We start from the raw sequence: 20,775 nt of genomic DNA, 5'->3' as shown, positions 1-20,775 counted from the left end.
CCGACGGAGAAAAGATCTGCATGGGTAGCAGGAGAGTGGGCTCGGTGGGGAGTGGGGACCCCAGGGGTTGGAGCGACGGGTGGTGAGCGGCGCGGTCGGACTGTGTTAGTGACATGATGATATTGATGTTGACGCTTCTTCACTTTTTTCAGGCTTCCAATCCAGACTTGTGTAACATGCCTCAAAGGATGCTTGCATGAACGTCTGTGATCTCACTATTATGAAGCATATGAGCATCCTCCACTGCCATGTTTGTCATGCCAGACCTTGTGATGAACCGACTTGTTGACTCTGATATTTTACCTGAGTATCCATCTCATGACTTTTGAATGGATAGATGGACTTCATTTTGTATTCTTCCAACTATGATAGTACTCACACGATGCAGTTTGGCAATTTTCTTGGCCAAGAGACACCTATCAATGAAATTGATGATGCTGTTTCTCTTTTCTTGGGAAATCTTCATGGTTGCTCCACGATTCGAACCAGACACCTTTCACTTTGGCAATCAACCTTATAACACACTGAGTTATTAAGGAATTTGAGAACGGGTTGTAATTTGTAGTATACAAAAGGAAAAAGATTTTTCCACCACGAGCACCACCAGGATCAAAACAGTAACAATGTATGAGATAGCCAAGATGATTGTCTATAAAATGAAGGTAGTCTCATGGTCAAAGCTGTAGTGGATGGTGAGATATGAAGCCTGAAGTTCAAAAGTTCAAAACATGGTGCATTACTGAGTGTATTACTGACAACACATCTCCTCTTTACATGGCATGATATGCTGTCAAAAATTATGATTTTTATGCTATTTTGCTCATTCGTTGGGTGATTACCGTCAAGCTTACATAGATGACAATTATGAGCGAACATTTAGTCGCTGATTGACAGTTCATCTAAGCGCATCTTAAAATACTTTGCTATCAAATACTCACCATTTTAAATACCTCTGCTTGTTGTCAATTCTTATAGGGAATCTGTCAGTAGGATCAACCCCCCTGAACCGACTATTTGGACATGTGATTCATAGCAAACTGAATAAAAGGATACCTTGATATCTGTGATCCAATGTCTTATTAAAAAATCTGCCACCTTTCATTTACAATATACTCTGGAGGCAGATTCTCAGGGAGATTCATATCCGGTCCATAGATAAAACAAGGATTTCTCTCGAATAAAGCCTGCTTTACACGCTGCAATGTATCTTACAATGTGTCGGCGGGGTCACGTCGTAAGTGACGCACATCCGGCATCGTAAGGTACATTGTAGTGTGTAACAGCTACGTGCGATTGTGATTGAACGGTAAAACGTTCATCGCACGCACGTCGTTCATTCCTCATGAATTGAACGTCAGATTGTTCATCGTACTTGGGGTAGCACACATCGCAGTGTGTGACACCCTGGCAACGATGAACAGATCTTACCTGTGTCCTGCGGCTCCCGGCCGGTAATGCGGAAGGAAGGAGGTGGGCGGGATGTTTACGTCCCGCTCAGCTCCGCCCCTCCCCGCTTCTATTGGCCGGCTGCAGCGTGACGTCGATGTGACGCCGAACATCCCTCCCACTCCAGGAAGTGGACGTTCGCCGCCCACATGGAGGTCGTATGGACGGGTAAGTACGTGTGACGGGGGTTAATCGTTTGTGCGGCACATCCAACAAAATTGAACGTGCCACACATACGATGGGGGTGGTTACGATCGCATACGATATTGTATGCGAAATCGTAATATGTAAAGCAGGCTTAAGACATTGGGTTGTTCATGAAGGAATATAACAAATCATGAGAATGTAAAGTACAAGATGAGCTGTATTAGAAAATTGCATTGTACTATGATGATTACCTGTTATTGACATAAAACTGGCAAACCCCTTTAAATACATTATGGTGTTCTTACATTGATCATTAGATTAATATAGGAGAGAAATGATATACTAATTATATTATATTGTATTTTTAATACCATGATTGAGATGCACCTTTTTTGACTACTACTTATGTCAAGGTTAAAGATATGACTCATGTCAACGCTCTTATACCCGGATGTCCCACTTCTATTTATTCTCAAGAGTACACCTAAAAAAACAAACCTCTAGCTCAACACTGAACCAATAAGCCAGCTCTGATAAATGACTTAAGCACTCCACCATCTGAGAATGAAACATAAATGACACAATGTGGACAGAACTCTTGAAGATAAACCAGATATGCAATTAATCCATAACGAGTCAGATGAATTAAACACTACACCTTTCATTTTTATCAATAAAATAAACTGAAGCTCGAGCAGAAGAATAAATCTTGAGGCTTATATTGTATTACAGGTAGATTTGGGGATTTTCCTTGACATATTTGTTTTAGGATAATCTGTTATACCTGACTACAGTTTTCATTCTGTAGTTTATTTTGTCACTTGGTATCGTGTTTTCATACCATCATGTACTCTTTTTGCTGATATAATTTTAAATTTATAGATATATTGAAATGCCATGTATTTTTACTGTGTATTGCAGCATTATTTTCTATGTTTCATGTGGTCACACATTAAGGCGGGCTTTGCACACTACGACATCGCAGGTGCGATGTCCGTGGGGTCATGTCGAAAGTGACGCACTTCCGGCGTCGCTCTCGACATCATAGTGTGTAAATCCTAGATGATACAATTAACGATCGCAAAAGCGTCGTAATCGTATCATCAGTGTAGCGTCGGCGTAATCCATAATTACGCTGACGCGATGGTCCAATGTGGTTCCTCGCTCCAGCAGCAGCACACATCGCTGTGTGTGAAGTCGCAGGAGCGAGGAACATCTCCTACCTGCGTCACTCACTCCCGTCGGCTATGCGGAAGGAAGGAGGTGGGCGGGATGTTTACATCCCGCTCATCTCTGCCCCTCCGCTCCTATTGGCTGCATGCCGTGTGACGTCGCAGTGACGCCGCACGACCCGCCCCCTTAATAAGGAGGCGGTTCGCCGGCCACAGCGACGTCGCACGGCAGGTGAGTGCATGTGAAGCTGCCGTAGCGATAATATTTGCTACGGCAGCTATGATAAAGATATCGCAGCTGCGACGGGGGCGGGGACTATCGCGCTCGGCATCGCAGCATCAGCTTGCGATGTCGTAGTGTGCAAAGCCCGCCTAAGGCTACGTTCCCAAAATCAGGATCAGTTGAATTTTTGACTCTGCAGAGTTTCTGCACCGTTTCATCATCTTAGTTTGCTTGTGTTTTTTTTCATTGCGTTTTTGTGTGCATTTTTGACCATGCATTTTTATCATGTTTTTGACACTGCATGTTTTTGTTTCTGTTTGGTGTGTCATTCTTTAAATAAACCTGTTTTGTTTTTAAAACTTCCTGATATTGAATTCATTAGGTGTGATTACATGTGTGTTTGGTGCGTTTCCGCCTGGTAAACTTACCAAAACGCATGTGTGTCTTTTACTTGCGGATTTTCTGCATCTAATGCAAGCCTATGGGGAAAATCCTTATAGAAAACTGTGTATTCCTGTAAGATTGACATACTATGGCTTGGAAAAATGTACTGTAAGTCAGTTTACTGTCATGGTAGGGAAGTTTCACAAGTATGGCAAAAGGAAAGGAAACCCTGTGTCTAGGGAAAAGGAAGATGGTAACCCCTTACCAAACCTACTTCTGGCCCCTTGCTTCCCTTACCACCCTAAATAGGTTCCGCACCTACGCTCCGAGTAGGGTACCTAGTAGTGATGAGCGAGTATGCTTGTTACTACTCGGTACTCGCACGAGTATCACTGTACTCGGGCTGCTCGGCGGGTACCGAGTAATTTCGCGATACTCGTGCTTTACTCGTGGTCTTCATTTCTGCATGTTGGCGCTCTTTTGAGAGCCAGCCCTCATGCAGGGATTGGCTGGCAGACCACTGCAATGCCACAGCCCTGTTAGTTGTGGAATTGCAGTGATTGGCCGGCCTGCACAGCGTGACCGAGCCTTTATACCGGCCGGCGCGCTGTGCTCTGTACACAGCCATCTCATATTCCCTGCTTTCCACGCCCACAGGCGCCTATGATTGGTTGCAGTGAGACACGCCCCCACGCTGAGTGACAGGTGTCACACTGCACCCAATCACAGCAGCCGGTGGGCGTGTCTATACTGTGCAGTAAAATAAATAAATAAATAATTAAAAAAACCGGCGTGCGGTCACCCCAATTTTAATACCAGCCAGATAAAGCCATACGGCTGAAGGCTGGTATTCTCAGGATGGGGAGCGCCACGTTATGGGGAGCCCCCCACCCTAACAATAACAGTCAGCAGCCGCCCAGAATTGCCGCATACATTATATGCGACAGTTCTGGGACTGTACCCGGCTCTTCCCGATTTACCCTGGTGCGTTGGCAAATCGGGGTAATAAGGAGTTATTGGCAGCCCATAGCTGCCAATAAGTCCTAGATTAATCATGTCAGGCGTCTATGAGACACCCTCCATGATTAATCTGTAAATTACAGTAAATAAACACACACACCCGAAAAATCCTTTATTAGAAATAAAAAACAATAACAAAGTCCCTCATCACCAATTTATTACCCACAACAAAACCCTCCATGTCCGGTGTAATCCACGGTCCTCCAGCGTCGCGTCCAGCTCTGCTGCATGGAAGTGACAGGAGCTGCAGAATACACCGCTGCTCCGGTCACCTCCACGCAGCTAATGAGGTGAGTATAGCGATCAGCTGAGCTGTCACTGAGGTTACCTGGATCCAGCGGTGGCCGCGGGTAACCTCAGTGACAGCAGCTGATCACGCTACTCACTGCCGCTCCGGTCAGCTTCACACAGCAACTGAGGTGAGAAGCGCGATCAGCTGCTGTCAGTCAGGTAACTCCCGGCCACCGCTGGATCCAGCGGTGGCCGCGATTAACCTCAGTGACAGCAGCTGATCGCGCTTCTCACCTCAGTTGGTGCATGGAGCTGACCGGAGCGGCAGTGAGTAGCGCGATCAGCTGCTGTCACTGAGGTTACCCGCGGCCACCGCTGCATCCAGGTAACCTCAGTGACAGCTCAGCTGATCGCTATACTCACCTCATTAGCTGCGTGGAGGTGACCGGAGCGGCGGTGTATTCTGCAGCTCCTGTCACTTCCATGCAGCAGAGCTGGACGCGACGCTGGAGGACCGTGGATTACACCGGACATGGAGGGTTTGTCGGGGTTAATAAATTGGTAATGAGGGACTTTGTTATTGTTTTTTATTTCTAATAAAGGATTTTTCGTGTGTGTGTGTTTTTTAACTGTAATTTACAGATTAATCATGGAGGGTGTCTCATAGACGCCTGACATGATTAATCTAGGACTTATTGGCAGCTATGGGCTGCCAATAACTCCTTATTACCCCGATTTGCCAACGCACCAGGGTAAATCGGGAAGAGCCGGGTACAGCCCCAGAACTGTCGCATATAATGTATGCGGCAATTCTGGGCGGCTGTTGACTGATATTGTTAGGGTGGGGGGCTCCCCATAACGTGGCGCTCCCCATCCTGAGAATACCAGCCTTCAGCCGTATGGCTTTATCTGGCTGGTATTAAAATTGGGGGGGACCGCACGCCGTTTTTTTTAATTATTTAATTATTTATTTCACTGCACAGTATACACACACACACCGGCTGCTGTGATTGGGTGCAGTGTGACACCTGTCACTCAGAGTGGGGGCGTGTCTCACTGCAACCAATCATAAGCGCCGAAAAGCAGGAAAGCAGAGAATACGAGATTGATTAATGAGCGGCCGGCTTTTTCAAAAGAAGAAAAGCCGCAGGAGCAGTGTGAATGCCGTGCAGTGCCGCAGCAGTGATCGGCGAACGGTGAGTAAGAGAGAGGGGGGAGAATGACCGACAGACTGTGAGAGGGGGACAGACAAGACAGAGAGAGACCGACAGAGCGAGACCGACCGACGGGAGATAGAATGAAAAAAAAAATGACCGACATCGCTTGTAAAAAGCACAAAACGTGCGTTTTGGACATCGGAGTGCCACACAATGTTTATGTAAAATCTTTCATGTATTAATCTCAAAAAGTAACATACACCAGCTCTATCTCACTATTGGGTATGTGCCCTTAACATTTCCGCCATGAAAAATCATTTTGGAATCATTTTGCAAGGTTTTCTGGTGAGTCCGTAAAAATGGCGTAAAACGCGGACAAAATTGTTCACAGCTGTGACTTTTGAGTGATAAATGCTTCAAGGGGTCTTCCCCATGCTGTTGCCATGTCATTTGAGCACTCTTCTGAGACTTTTGTGACATTTTTAGGGTTTCTACATGCTGCCGGGGGGTCATTTCACAAAAATACTCGGGTCTCCCATAGGATAACATTGGGCTCGTTGCTCGGGCCGAGTACACGAGTATCTTGGGATGCTCGGCCCGAGCCTCGAGCACCCGAGCTTTTTAGTACTCGCTCATCACTAGTACCTAGCCTTGGCTGGCCTTGACCTAGGCCCTAGGTAGGGAAAGGAGGGGATGAAGGCTTAGTCAACTCCACTAAGTACTAAAGAACACACAGGAAACACACAAGGGAAAGTATACGAACGACTTATCTGACGACTCTAGGAGAGGTACAGCAACAATTGACAATGTTTCTTCAGATTAAAACAAGCCAACTGCTTGCATCAAAGACTTGTATAGAAATATGACTCTTTCACCAGCAAACACCAAGGGGAAATATGGGTATTTAAGGACACAATGGGAAGTGATGCTGATTAACAGCTGAAAGGTAATGATATCCACAGGGTCCCAAAAGGCCAAGGATTAACCTTAAGCAGAGAAGATACATAGGATACCAATTACACCAAAGCAGGAAGAATAGAATGCCACGGGCCAGTTTGTGTAGCCAATGTATGCGACTTTCTACAGCCAGACACCACAGGACTGTCTGTCAACCTTGACACACTGGTAACATTTACACAGCGTAAAAAAGAAGCACAGTTGCCATGAGAGTTCTATAAATCCCGTCCACTGTGTACTGTAAAGCACAGTGTTTTTGACAAAGCAAAAATACACCGCATCCAGATCTCAAGTAACACTGATCATGGGAACATACTCTGATGGTTTAGGAAGGAGGCGGGTCGCCGGCCAGAGCGACGGTCGCAGGGCAGGTGAGTGCGTGTGAAGCTGGCGTAGCGATAGTTTTCGCTACGCCAGCTATCACACGATATCGTACCTGCGACGGGGGCGGGCACTATCGCGTGCGACATCGCAGCATCGGCCTGCAATGTCGCAACGTGCAAAGCCCGCCTTAGAGTCTCCCTTCAACCTTAAAAAACTATGATACTATGTTAAAAATCACAAAAACTTTCTACTACAGAATTTTGGTGCAAAAGTTTTGATTACTCGGGCCCTTTGTTTCTTTGTTGCAAACACATACAACAGACAGAATTAAACTCTTCTGAACCTGCGAGTTTCAAGCCCTTACTTATGGTCTGGATAGGCTTGGAATATTATAGCTGTGTCTGTCACGTGTTACATAGATGAAAGAAACCTTTTTAGGGATTATTGACCTCTTGATTATTGTCTTATATTTCTACCATTCTACGTAATTACACTGGTATCAGTATTCATTTATCATTCATTATAGCTGAAATTCTGGCCTCACTTTAAGATGTTCAATTGAAATCTTCAGGTTTTTCTTCACTTTGAAGGTCACTGTGAACATGAACTTCATATTCAAATATTTATAAGCTTTTGCTTAAGTTTTGTTGAATTGTCAAGAAAAATGACACTTTTCTCATTTCATCTATCATATTTTAAAAAATCTACTGTAAATGTTTTTTTTTTTACACAGTTGAAATTTTCCGAGTCAGACTATTTTGGAAATGTACTACAGACGCTCCATTTTCTATCACAATCAGATTTCTATTGGTTGAGGCAAGAAGTTCCCAAAAAAGAGTAAGTGATAAAATTTTTCTTCCCATGTTCATTTATGTGGTGGTAATTTTATTTGTATTGTGTACAATTAATATTATATTTCTCTTAAAGCGTACATATAGTGTTTAATATGAAAACTGTTGATGGTATGAGTAATATAGCATATCAATTCAACTTTCCTATCTAGATAAAAAATATTTGCAATATGCTCTTTGTTAGCTTTATTGATCTACAGGTTACACACTTTAGTCATATCAATATAGGGTAGAATAGGAGAACACTTGAAATACTTTGGTTCTTTTCACCCTTTGCACTAAAGAAAGAGAAGAATCTAATATACAGTGCTGGCCAAAAGTATTGGCACCCCTGCAATTCTGTCAGATAATACTCAGTTTGTTCCTGAAAATGATTGCAATCACAAATTCTTTGGTATTATTATCTTCATTTAATTTGTCTTCAATGAAAAAAAAAAAAATTGTCATAAAGCCAAATTGGATATAATTCCACACCAAACATAAAAAGGGGGTGGACAAAAGTATTGGCACTGATTGAAAAATCATGTGATGATAATTTGTATAATTAACAGCACCTGCAACTTACCTGTGGCACCGAACAGGTGTTGGCAAAAAATAAATCACACTTGCAGCCAGTTGACATGGATTAAAGTTGACTCAACCCCTCTCCTGTGTCCTTGTGTGTACCACATTGAGCATGGAGAAAAGAAAGAAGACCAAAGAACTGTCTGAGGACTTGAGAATCCAAATTGTGAGGAAGCATGCGCAATCTCAAGGCTATAAGTCCATCTCCAAAGACCTGAAAGTTCCTGTGTCTACAGTGCGCAGTGTCATCAAGAGGTTTAAAGCCCATGGCACTGTGGCTAACCTCCCTAGATGTGGAAGGAAAAGAAAAATTGACGAGAGATTTCAACGCAAGATTGTGCCGATGATAGATAAAGAACCTCGACTAACATCCAAACAAGTTCAAGCTGCAATGCAGTCCGAGGGTACAACAGTGTCAACCCGTACTATCCATCAGCGTCAAAATGAAAAGGGACTGTATGGTAGGATACCCAGGAAGACCCCACTTCTTACCCCGAGACAAAAAAAAAGCCAGGCTGGAGTTTGCCAAAACTTACCTGAGAAAGCCTAAAACGTTTCGGAAGAATGTTTTCTAGTCAGATGAGATAAAAGTAGAGCTTTTTGGGAAAAGCCATCAACATAGAGTTGACAGGAAAAAAAAAGAGGCATTCAAAGAAAAGAACACGGTCCCTACAGTCAAACATGGCGGAGGTTCCTTGATGTTTTGGGGTTGCTTAGCTGCCTTTGGCACTGGACTGCTTGACCGTGTGCATGGCATTATGACGTCTGAAGACTACCAACAAATTTTGCAGCATAATGTAGGGCCCAGTGTCAGAAAGCTGGGTCTTCCTCAGAGGTCATGGGTCTTCCAGCAGGACAATGACCCAAAGCACACTTCAAAAAGCACTAGAAAATGGTTTGAGAGAAAGCACTGGAGACTACTAAAGTGGCCAGCAATGAGTCCAGACCTGAATCCCATAGAACACCTGTGGAGAGATCTCAAAATGGCAGTTTGGAGAAGGCAGCCTTCAAATCTCAGGGACCTGGAGCAGTTTGCCAAAGAAGAATGGTCTAAAATTCCAGCAGAGCATTTTAAGAAACTCATTGATGGCTACTGGAAGTGGTTGTTCGCAGTTATTTTGGCTAAAGGTTGTGCAACCAAGTATTAGGCTAAGGGTGCCAATACTTTTTGTCTGGCCCATTTTTGGAGTTTTGTCTGAAATGATAAATGATTTGATTTTTGTTTCATTCTCTTTTGTGTTTTTTCATTGCAAGCAAAATAAATGAAGATAATAATACCAAAGAATTTGTGATTGCAATCATTTTCATGAAGAAACTGAGTATTATCTGACAGAATTGCAGGGGTGCCAATACTTTTGGCCAGCACTGTAGGTTGCACCAGAATACTTTGGAGAGAAGCTAAAATAAAATTAGAAAACTGCCCACTTTAACCTGTGAAAGGGGCTCTTTTTAAGATTTATTTTACCAGACATACAGTATACTTTTAAAAATAGTCAACCAAAATTGAAAGAAGGCCATAGAACTAAATAGACATACCGGGGTGACACTAGATAGTGATAGTGGGTAAATTCTGCAAACACCATGTAAACAGAAGAGGAAAAGAAGAACAAGAAACCAGTAATTAGTAAATTTTAAATATTTTTATTATGCAAAAATACAAATTATGCTGATCATAACTGCAGGACAGAGACCGGCATAGATATAAAAACCTGCACCATGTGGACGAGGTGTGAATCCCCCCTTCCAGCCAGTGCGACCACTGCATACATGTGCAAAGACCACAGCCTCTCATTAACACTATACTACTACATGTGGTAGACGTAGCAATGTAGCTCAATGGCAATGAATGGAGGAAAGGGTCAAAGAGGTAAATGCATGTATGGGCTCCTAAAGGCAAAAAGGCTAAGTGAAAGTGTGAATCCATGTGACTGAAGTTACGGAGGTACCAGAATAATCAAAGAAGTGTGGGAGAGTAAGCTGGCAAACCACAGTAAGATGAGAGTCCTCTTGGCAATATAAAATGTCACTACATAGAGATGTGATTCTCTTTAATCGCGATTATGGAAATACTGAGCACGTGTCAGAAATGCATAACCAGTATGAATTGTACCACCATATCGCAGTGAAAGAGAATCACATCAAATATTGAAACACCCAGCAGCATGTGGGCACAAAGTTAAAAGAGTGTTTGGACTTAGACAACGCCACTATAACCTCTGTGGATTGTACTAACATGTTACAGTAACAGAGATTCACATCAAATAGAGAACCCCCTGGCAATATCTAAACTCAAAGTCAATAGAATGGTTTAGACTAAGAGAACAAAGCTATAGCCCCTGGTAGTCAGGAAGGGTTAAATACAAACTTAGTGCCAGAGAGCAAGGTTAATGCTGCATGGGATGTATATGTTTCTAGACCAGAGGAGGTCAAAATATGGTAAAAGCCGGAAACCAACAAAGGATGTAAGAGAATAGAGGTTTACAATATAAATACATATGGCTAGCACTGGTAACAGTGGATGGGAGGGGGAGATCCCCAACGACCGTTTCGCTTGGTGCTTTTTCTTGGGGCAGTGTGAAATTTAAAAATAGTTTTAGCAAATAGTTATCTATTGTATTGGCCAGTTTTCTATGCCACAGATGTTGACCCGTGTAGTAACTAGTGGGATGTTGCGTATCAATTTTTATCTGGATTCAATTTTTGGCTAGGATATGCCATCAGTTTTTGATCAGTTGGGTGTCCAACCTCTAGTAGGACACGAGTATGAAAATGAAAAGATTGCAATGCTAGCCAATAGTGCGGTCCTGTCACAGTCTACCGTGCACAGCAGTGCCTTGGCCACCATCAGTGCCAGGAATCTGCAGAAAGGCTCAAATCAAGTGGGAGTGTTTGTGTCAAAGCCCTGAATCATCACTGTGACTCTTCATGCTCAGAATCGGTAGGAGTCTTGGCGATATTCCCTATTTAAGATGGAAAAAGAAATACTGATAAATACTTCCAAAAATTTTTTTCTACCTTATGAAAGTCCCCCTAAAAATTAAAGAATGAAGGTGATCTTTTAATTGCCCTTCAATTTAGAAATTCTATTAACATTGTTGTTTGATCTTTTTTACGTCACATATGATTTCAGCATGGTATTTTGAGTTGCGTTACATTGACTAATTACTTAATTATTTCAGAATATTTATGTTCTTGCTAAGTGTATGAAAATAATAGAAAATGTCTGTTTGTAGAAATGGGTTAGAATTGTTCTTGCACTTTTGTCATTGCAGTAGTTTTATTAAGCGTCCCCCAAAGGATCCATTTCTATCCAGGGTCTTCACAATTGGCCTCAGTTATGATTCACTGAGGAATATCTACAATTCTTTTGCTGCTCATGTTTAATCAGATTAATTGTGTTACATAAATCCTCAAAGCACTTTAGCTTCATTAATTAATATCCGTTTCTCTGAGGCACCACAAGAATTAGCCACTGAGCGGTACAGCTTTATAGGCCTGTCTCTGTTTGGATGCAAGATGAAATATCCCCTGCTGTGCTTAGATTTCATGTGTATCTCCATCAAAGTCCTTTTCTTTCTTTTCCCTTTCCAATTCCTAACTTACTCATTAAGATATAATTGTTTTCTTCATTGTTATTGTTTAATACATCTGCATTTTTTTTGTTGCATCTGAAAATAGTTATATATTTACAGTTTTAGGAAATGCAAGTGTGGTGATAAGATTATAATATTAACCATTATCTTTATTTATACAGTGCCATCATGTTCTAAAGAGTTAAATATATATATATATATATATATATATATATATATATATATATACTGTATATATATATATATATATATATATATATATCTGTGTTTCCCCACAAATAAGACAGGGTCTTATATTATTTTTTGCTCCAAAACATGCACTAGGGCTTATTTTCAGGGGGTGTTTTTATCTTTTCCTATGAGCAATACACTGCATTTATTCTTGAATAAAAAAAAAATCAGCATTTATTCTAATATAATCATGTCATCACATTCTGGAACATCAACATTTTAAAAAAAAACACCCCCTAAAAGAATTTCACTTACCAGGCCCCAAACAATTAAGGCCCCGTCACACGCTACGATATATCTAATGATATGTCGGCGGCGTCACGGAATTTGTGACGCACATCCGGCATTGTTAGAGATGTCGTAGCGTGTGACATCTCCGATCGACTGTTAACGAGCAAAAATACTCACCTTATGGTTGCTCGTTGACACGTTGTTCATTTTCATAATGTCGGTCCTCCTTCTCTGAGCCGGTTGTTCTTCATTCCCAAGGCAGCACACATCACTTCGTGTGACACCCTGGGAACGACGAACAACAGCGTACCTGCGTCCCGCCGGCAATGCGGAAGGAAGGAGGTGGGCGGGATGTTACGTCCTGCTCATCTCCGCCCCTCCACTTCTATTGGCCGGCCGCTGTGTGACATCGTTGTGACGCTGAACGTCCTTCCCCCTTCAGGAAGAGGATGTTCGCCGACCACAGCGACGTCGTTAGGGAGGTAAGTACGTGTGACAGGGGGCTAACGACATTGTGCGCCATGGGCAACTAATTGCCCATGACGCACAAACAACAGGGGCGGGTGCGATCGCACGATATATCGGCGCTTGTGACACCGCCTTTAGAGTTTGCAATGTGAATGGGCTCTTTGGGGGGTGTCTGCTTCTTTTTGGGAGTGTCTGTTTTTTTGGGGGGGCATCTGCTTTCTTCGATGAAGAGTCCTACTGTATTCTATAACTTTTTTAGCTGCTTCGACATTTCCTTATTGAACCGCAATTAGGGCTTATTTTTGGAATAGGGCTTATATTTTAAGTATATTCAAAAAAGTCCTCAAAATTCTACTAGGGCTTAATTTTGGGTTAGCTCATATTTTCGGGAAAACAAGGTGAAACAACTGATTTGTTTTCTACACAGATTACACCAAAGGAGAGGATTGCGTCTGTTAGAGTTTTTAAGTGAATGCACATTGCACAATGGGTGTATAGTGGTACAAATTTCGCAGGGAATGGTGTGCTGCTGTAAAATCCTGAGATTCTTGCTATGTGGAAGTGAGACGTTTCATACATACAGCTTCTTATTGATCAAGGAACAACTTTTTTCTTTCAGCTCTTAAGACATGTTGAGGCACAGTAAATGCCTCAAACACCGTCTTTGAATGCCATATTACAACTCAATGGCACCTACATGATGCCTAGAGGGGTTATCCAAGCATAACAAAAATCAAAAACTACTATTTTATCAAATAAAACAAGAATTTATCTTCACTTGACTGATTCCCCACTGCTCCAGTTCTGGTGCTTCCTGGAGAGAAACTAGCTGTAGCTAGATTGAAACAAAGAGAATTTTGAAGGCAGTTAGAGCTATGAATATTAACTGTTATGGTTAAAACAACTTTCCAATGTTATTACTAAAAAGACTTATCGTGTTTAAAAATATACCTTACTTTTCAGACTATGAAATGCACTGTACCATAAGACACCCCTGATAATTACAGGAGGAAAATAGGAAATAAAAACTTGATGCAAAAAATGTGGTCATGCCGCACTGCTATTGGGGTGATCTGCTGACACTGTTATGGGGGTAATGTTCCCCAATTCTCTACTTATGCTCCCTATACTATGCTCCTTCCGGATATCTATGTGGCCCATCCTGGTCTACATGTCCTCCATCCTTGTGTACATGTCCTCCATCCTTGTGTACATGTCCTCCATCCTTGTGTACATGTCCTCCATCCTGGTGTACATGTCCTCCATCCTGGTATATATCCCTCATCATAGTATATATGTTACTCATCCTGGAATATTTGTCCCCCATCCTGTTATATATATTTTTTATCCTGGTATATAAGTTCCTCATCTTGGGCCCCTTCCTCCTATATACTTTATGTTCCCCATCCTAGTATATATGTCCCTCATCCTGGTATATATGTCTCCCATCATTGGCCTATCCTGGTATATATGCCTTGCACACAAAAAATAAGCGATTCTAATCACCTCCCCTCAGCTCTCCAGTTGCGCGACATCCTCTTCTGATGCTGACAACTGATTTCGGCATGTAAGTGTGGGTCAGCGCTCACTGCCATGCATCTCCAGTCACAGGCACTTCGTAACTGCCAGTGTCAGTAATAGTAAAAATCTTCATAGTCATTTACTATCACTGACCTTGATGCCGAGAGGTGGATGTGGGGAGCAGTAAATATTCACTTCTCTTTATTGGGGGACACACGTGATCGACCCACTCCTGCCGCCACTGTCTTCCTACAGCGGCAATCCTGCATTTGCCTCCTTTGCCATGCCCCCACAGCAAACCAGGTAGAGTTGGACTATAAGAAGCACCTCCATTTTCCTCCCAAATTTGGGCAAAAAAGTGCATCTTATAATCTGAAAAATACAGTAATTAGTTTTACTGACTGACTTCTACTCTAATGCTACCTATCCACTATTCCCTTGGTATTTAAAATCACTGAGTAAGGGTTGAACCTGCTCCTCAAGAAATAAGTGTATGATGTGAGGTGCTTTTCCAAGATACCCTGCATGGAAATAACTCCCAATAATTAACATTAAAGTTCTCTCACATTGTGGCATCCATCAAAAGTAAACAACCATCAGTGGAGCTGATATTTAGAGTTGAGCAGATCGGCCATAATGCGGGTCTGGGGAGCCGGATGCGGGACGAGAGAGAGAGAGAAAAAAAGAAAGAAAGAAAGAGAAAGAAAGAAAGAGAGAAAGAAAAAAAAAAATCCGGATCATGCACCCCGAATCCCGGGTACTGGTCGGACTCGGATCGGGCGCTCAAACCGTGCGGATCCGGATTTTGCGGATCCGGGTCTGCTCAACACATCTGATATTTTTTTCATTATACATCCATGTACAGTACAGACAGGATTTTATATATTTTTTGATACTACATTATTTTGTACTGTACATGTGAATGCATATTGAATACTACTTGACATCACTTTAGGGGTAACATCCATTCATTCTTATCTTAAGTGTCTATCATTGTTTCATGGCTATTGGTCATCGTGCCAGTTGTATGGGTTGTATCTCAGTGGCAATTTTTAGCCTCGGAAACAGGTTCTGGTGCAATGTGCGCAATCTTAAATGTTTTTATTTGTCTTATCTAGCTTTTCTGTTTGCTACCAATTTCTGTCTCTTCACCAATCTTCCCTTGGGATTTTATGTCCAAATTATTGACTGTAGATATTTAGCTTAGCTAATTAACATAAATATACTACAAAAAAATATAAAAACATGACATTTTTTAATGATGTGTCCCTTATGCTCAACTACATACTGTACATGGCCCTCTTATTTTGCAAAGATTTTCCACACAAAGAAATTGGAAATTCCACATCTTTTCTATATCTTTCCTTCCTTACATTTCTTTGTTTATTCTTTATATAATATAAAAAAAGTTATTATATGAAGTTATATTTATTTAGAACTTTATATTGTACAATGTAGAGTATTGTAGTTGTAACATATATACTTTTTTATGCAGATGGTATACCAGTCCTACCACCGTGAATGCATTTTACAGCGCATCAACAAACCAAATCAGTAAGTGTGCGCTATTGCGTTATTGCTATCAGTCACTCTAAAGAGTTATTCTGAAGAACTGCATTTACAGTATGTAACAAAAGTGAGTACACCGCTCACATTTTTGTAAATATTTTAATACAACTTTTCATAGCAGAATACTGAAGATATGATAGTTTGATATAATGTAAATTAGTCAATGTACAGGTATATAACAGTGTAAATTTGGTGTGCTCTCTACATAACTCAACACAGAGCAAATAATGTCAAAACCGCTGGCAACAAAACTGAGTACACTCCTAAGTGGAAATGGACAAATTATGCCCAAAGTATCAATATTTTATGTGGCCACCATTATTTTCAAGTACTGCCTTAACTCTCTTGGGCATGGAGTTCACTAGAGCTTCACAGGAACCATTGGCATCCTCTTCCACTGTTCCATTATGATATCACAGAGCTGGTGGATTTTAGAGACCTTGCGCTCCTCAACCTTCCATTTGAGGATGCCCCACAGATGCTCAATAGGTTTTAAGTCTTGAGACATGCTTGAAAAAAAAGTTTGTTTAAAAGAACTGAGAGTCTTCAGTAGTTGATACCTTTTAATGGCTAACTGAAAAGATGGTAATAATTGCAAGCTTTTGAGACTACTCAGGTCTCTTCATCAGGCATGGTATAACACAAAATCTGAAGAGTCACATATTTATACACAGCAGGACATAGAATAGTGCAGTAAAAAAGACAAGTTATGTGAAGGTGTCAAAGGTCATAATAAGTTTGTATTCCCAGACTCTCCTGTCTCTTTTGGACTTGAAATTTCCTTTCAATACCAGCAATTTCATGTCTATGATGCTGTGGTATACCAAACTTATGATGACCTTTGACACATTCAGAGCAGGAATGAATGTGTCACATGGATTTATGTCTTTTTACATCAATTAAGAAATGTGCTCCTCAGAGCATCTGGGGGTATCACAGCCTGGACCAGACCCCAATCAGAGGACAATAAAACTTTCACACTGCTTATCTATGAACTACAACAATATTTATGGCCACAACAGTTTGCCCTCTTGCCATAGTGATAGTTCTGCTTCACATAACTTGTCTTTTTTACTGCACTATTCTATGTCCCGTTGTGTATAAATATGTGACTCTTCAGATTTTGTGTTATGCCATGCCTGATGAAGAGATCTGAGTAGTCTCGAAAGCTTGCTATTACCATCTTTTCAGTTAGCCATTAAAAGGTATCAACTACTGAGGACTCTCAGTTCTTTTAAACAAACTTTTTTTTTATCTCTACTGGCTAACACGGTACAAAGGTAAATTTCACTTGAGACATGCTTGGCCAGTCCAGCACCTTCACCCTCAGTTTTGTTAGCAAGTCAGTGATCATCTTGGATGTGTATTTAAGGTTGTTATTTTGGAATACTGCCCTACGGTCCAGTTTTTGAAGGGAGGGGACCATGTTCTGCTTCAATATATCACAATACATGTTGGTATTCATGGTTCCCTCACTGAACTGTAGTTCCCCATAGCCAGAAGCACTCATGCAGCCCTAAACCATGACACTCCCACTACCATGCTTGACTGTAAGCAAGACACACTTGTCTTTGTACTTCTAACCTGGTTGGCTCCACACACACTTGAAACCATCTGAACCAAATAAGTTCATCTTGGTCTCATCAGACCACAGGACATGGTTCTACTAATCCATGTCCTAAGGGTGGCTTTACACGCTACGAGATCGCTACAGCAATCTCGTTTTGGTCACGGATTTTGTGACGCACATCCGGCCGCTGTAGCAATCTCATTGTGTGTGACTCCTAGGAGCAATTTTGGATCGTTGCAAAAACGTCCAAAATCGCTCCTCGTTGACATGGGGGTCCTCTCCCAATTATGGCTGCTGTCGCTTGGGCGAAGTTGTACCTCGTTCCTGTGGCAGCACACATCGCCACGTGTGACGCTGCAGGAACGAGGAACCTCTCCTTACCTGCCACACGCCAGCAATGAGGAAGGAAGAAGGTGGACGGAGGCGGTTCGCCGGTCACAGCGACGTCGCCGAGCAGGTAAGTACGTGTGACGCTGCCGTACCGATAATGTTCACTACGGCAACGATCTTCACATATCGGTATAACAATAGGGGTGGGTGCTATCACGCTCGCCATCGCTAGCATCGGCTAGCGATGTCGCAGCGTGTAAAGCCCACTTTAGTCTGCTTGTCTTCAGAAAACTGTTTGCTGGCTTTTTTGTGCATCATCTGTAGAAGATGATTCCTTCTGGTATGATAGCCATGCAGATTAATTTGATTCAGTGTGCGGCGTATAGTTTGAGCACTTACAGGCCGACCCCCCCATCCCTTTGACCTCTGCAGCAATGCTGGCAGCACTCATACATCTATTTTGAAAAGACAACCTCTGGTTATAATGCTGGGCATGTGCACACAACTCCTTTGGTCGGCCTTGGCGAGGCCTGTTCTGAGTGGAACCTGTCTTGTTAAGCTGCTGTATGGTCTTGGCCACCATGCTACAACTTAGTTTCAGGGTGTTGACAATCTTCTTATAGCCTATGCCATCTTTATGTAGAGCAACAATTCTTTTTTTCAGAATCTCAGAGAATTCTTTGCCATGAGGTGCCGTGTTAATTTCCAGTGACTAGTATGAGAGATACCGTATTTTGCGGACTATAAGACGCACTGGACCATAAGACGCACCCTGGTTTTAGAGGAGGAAAATAGGAAAATAAAATTTTAAGGAAAAAATGTGGTCATGACACACTTATGGGGCGAGGATGTGCTGCTGACACTGTTATGGGGGTAATGTCCCCAAATTCTCTACTAAGGTAACCCATCCTGATAATGATCCTTCTGCCTTGTATATGATCCCCATCCTTGTATATATGTCCCTCATCCTGGTATATATTCCCATCCTGCTATATACCGCCATCATGGTATAGCCCCCCCATCTTGCTATATACTGCCATCCTGGAATATGCCCTCATCCTGCTATATACCCCCATCCTGCTATATACCCCCATCCATCCTGCTATATACCCTCATCCTGGTATATGACCTGCTACATGTGGCACACAAAAAAAATAAACGTTTATACCTTTCCTTGCTCCATGGAGCATCGCTCCTCCTCCTGTCTGTGCCGGCATCAGCGCCACTGGAGTGTGGAGCCGTCCCTGTTCGTGCATCCCTGCATCGCGATTTCCTCCTGTCTGCCTGTCAGCTGACCTGTGTGTAGACTAGTGGTGCGCACAGGGATGACATCATCGTTGTGCTCACCGCTTCTACACAGATCTGCTGGCCGGCAGACAGGAGGAGATCGAGATGCTGCAGGGGAACGGTGACGGGTGAGTATACTGATTCACTGCCCCCTGCGCTGATGATGATGTGCTGGGAGCAGTGAATACAGCCGTCTCTTTATTATGCGCGCACCCCCTGCCCATCATCCCGCCCACCTTTCAGCGCCGGCTTCAGCGCTGAGGGATGATGGGCGGGAGGATGGGCGTGCATATGAAATGAGCGGGCCCACGTGGTCACAGCAGGCTGCTACAGCCTGCTCATGCCACAGATGACCCGCTCCACCTCAGCACCCTCATTCCCCGCAGCCACATTCAGACTATAAGACGCACCCCCCACTTTACCCCAATATTTGGGGGGAAAAAGTGCGTCTTATAGTCCGAAAAATACGGTATGATAGATTTAAGCAATAACCCTAAATTTAACACACCTGCTCCCCATTTACATCTGATATCTTGTAAAACATATGAGTCACATAACACCGGAAAGGAAAAATAGCTAATTGGGCTAAGTTTGGCCATTTTCACTAAGGGGTGTAGTTACTTTTGTTGACAGTGATTTTGACATTAATGACTGTGTGTTGACGTATTTAGGGGGAACACCAAATTTACACTTTGATACATGCTGTACACTGACTACTTTACATTGTATCAGAGTGTCATATCTTTAGTGTTGTCCAATGAAAGTTATAATAAAATATTTTCAAAAATGGGAGGTGTACTCATTTTTGTGACATATTGTATATTGTTCAGATGATCTTGTATGTCTTTTGCCTTTAAATATATTTGTTTGGGCTGAGAGGGCTGATAACCAACCCAATAAAAAGAATGAGACAAATGAGACAAATGTGCTGTTGATGGGGAGAAATTGATGTTTATAAGTGTGTTTATGTGAAGAAAGGACTTGGAACACTATTGTTGGCTTGATCTGTGTAAACAGTTGGGTGTTTTTAAACACTTGTCATCATAGTTTTATCTAAAGGAAACCCAGTTTACAAAGCTAACGCAGACGATTACCATTTATAAACACAGTGTTGTAGAGAGGGTTGCTCAATAACTTAGCTATGAGTTATGCAAATTACTAGATTAGTGTCAATCTTTCCTCTCCATAATCTTTCGAAATTAGAGTCCCACAATCTGTGGAGGGTTCCCTTTGTTTTTAGTTGATGACACCAACCTGCACAAAGCATTGTTAGGCTCTGCAGAGATGGCAGCTTTTGGCAATGGTCTGCTCTAAATCAAATTTCTGAAGAATCCTTTAAAAATGATTGAAAAACTCTTCCCATTTATTTCTATTGTAATATTTTTGTTGTTCATTTGTTCAGCATATTGAGTATTTTTTTCGGCTTTGGATTTTCATAAACACATGGTTGAAAAAGGATAGCGCAGGTCACTTCTTTGTAGTGGCAGAATAGATCTATG

General features: G+C 42.2%; 1 protein-coding gene across 1 annotated transcript in view; it reads left to right on the top strand.

The window, feature by feature from the left end:
- Positions 1-20,775, top strand: part of PHEX (phosphate regulating endopeptidase X-linked) — a 323,898-nt gene that overhangs the window by 263,023 nt on the left and 40,100 nt on the right. Inside the window, exons 14-15 of the mRNA XM_075335407.1 lie at positions 7,795-7,898; positions 16,016-16,074. Coding sequence (XP_075191522.1) covers positions 7,795-7,898; positions 16,016-16,074 — 163 coding nt within the window. The remainder of the gene's footprint in view (positions 1-7,794; positions 7,899-16,015; positions 16,075-20,775) is intronic.

The sequence above is a fragment of the Anomaloglossus baeobatrachus genome, chromosome 2 (genome assembly GCF_048569485.1).
Source record: "Anomaloglossus baeobatrachus isolate aAnoBae1 chromosome 2, aAnoBae1.hap1, whole genome shotgun sequence".
Lineage (NCBI taxonomy): Eukaryota > Metazoa > Chordata > Amphibia > Anura > Aromobatidae > Anomaloglossus > Anomaloglossus baeobatrachus.
Note: the sequence above shows the minus strand (reverse complement) of the source record. Positions and strands in the feature narration are given on the sequence as shown.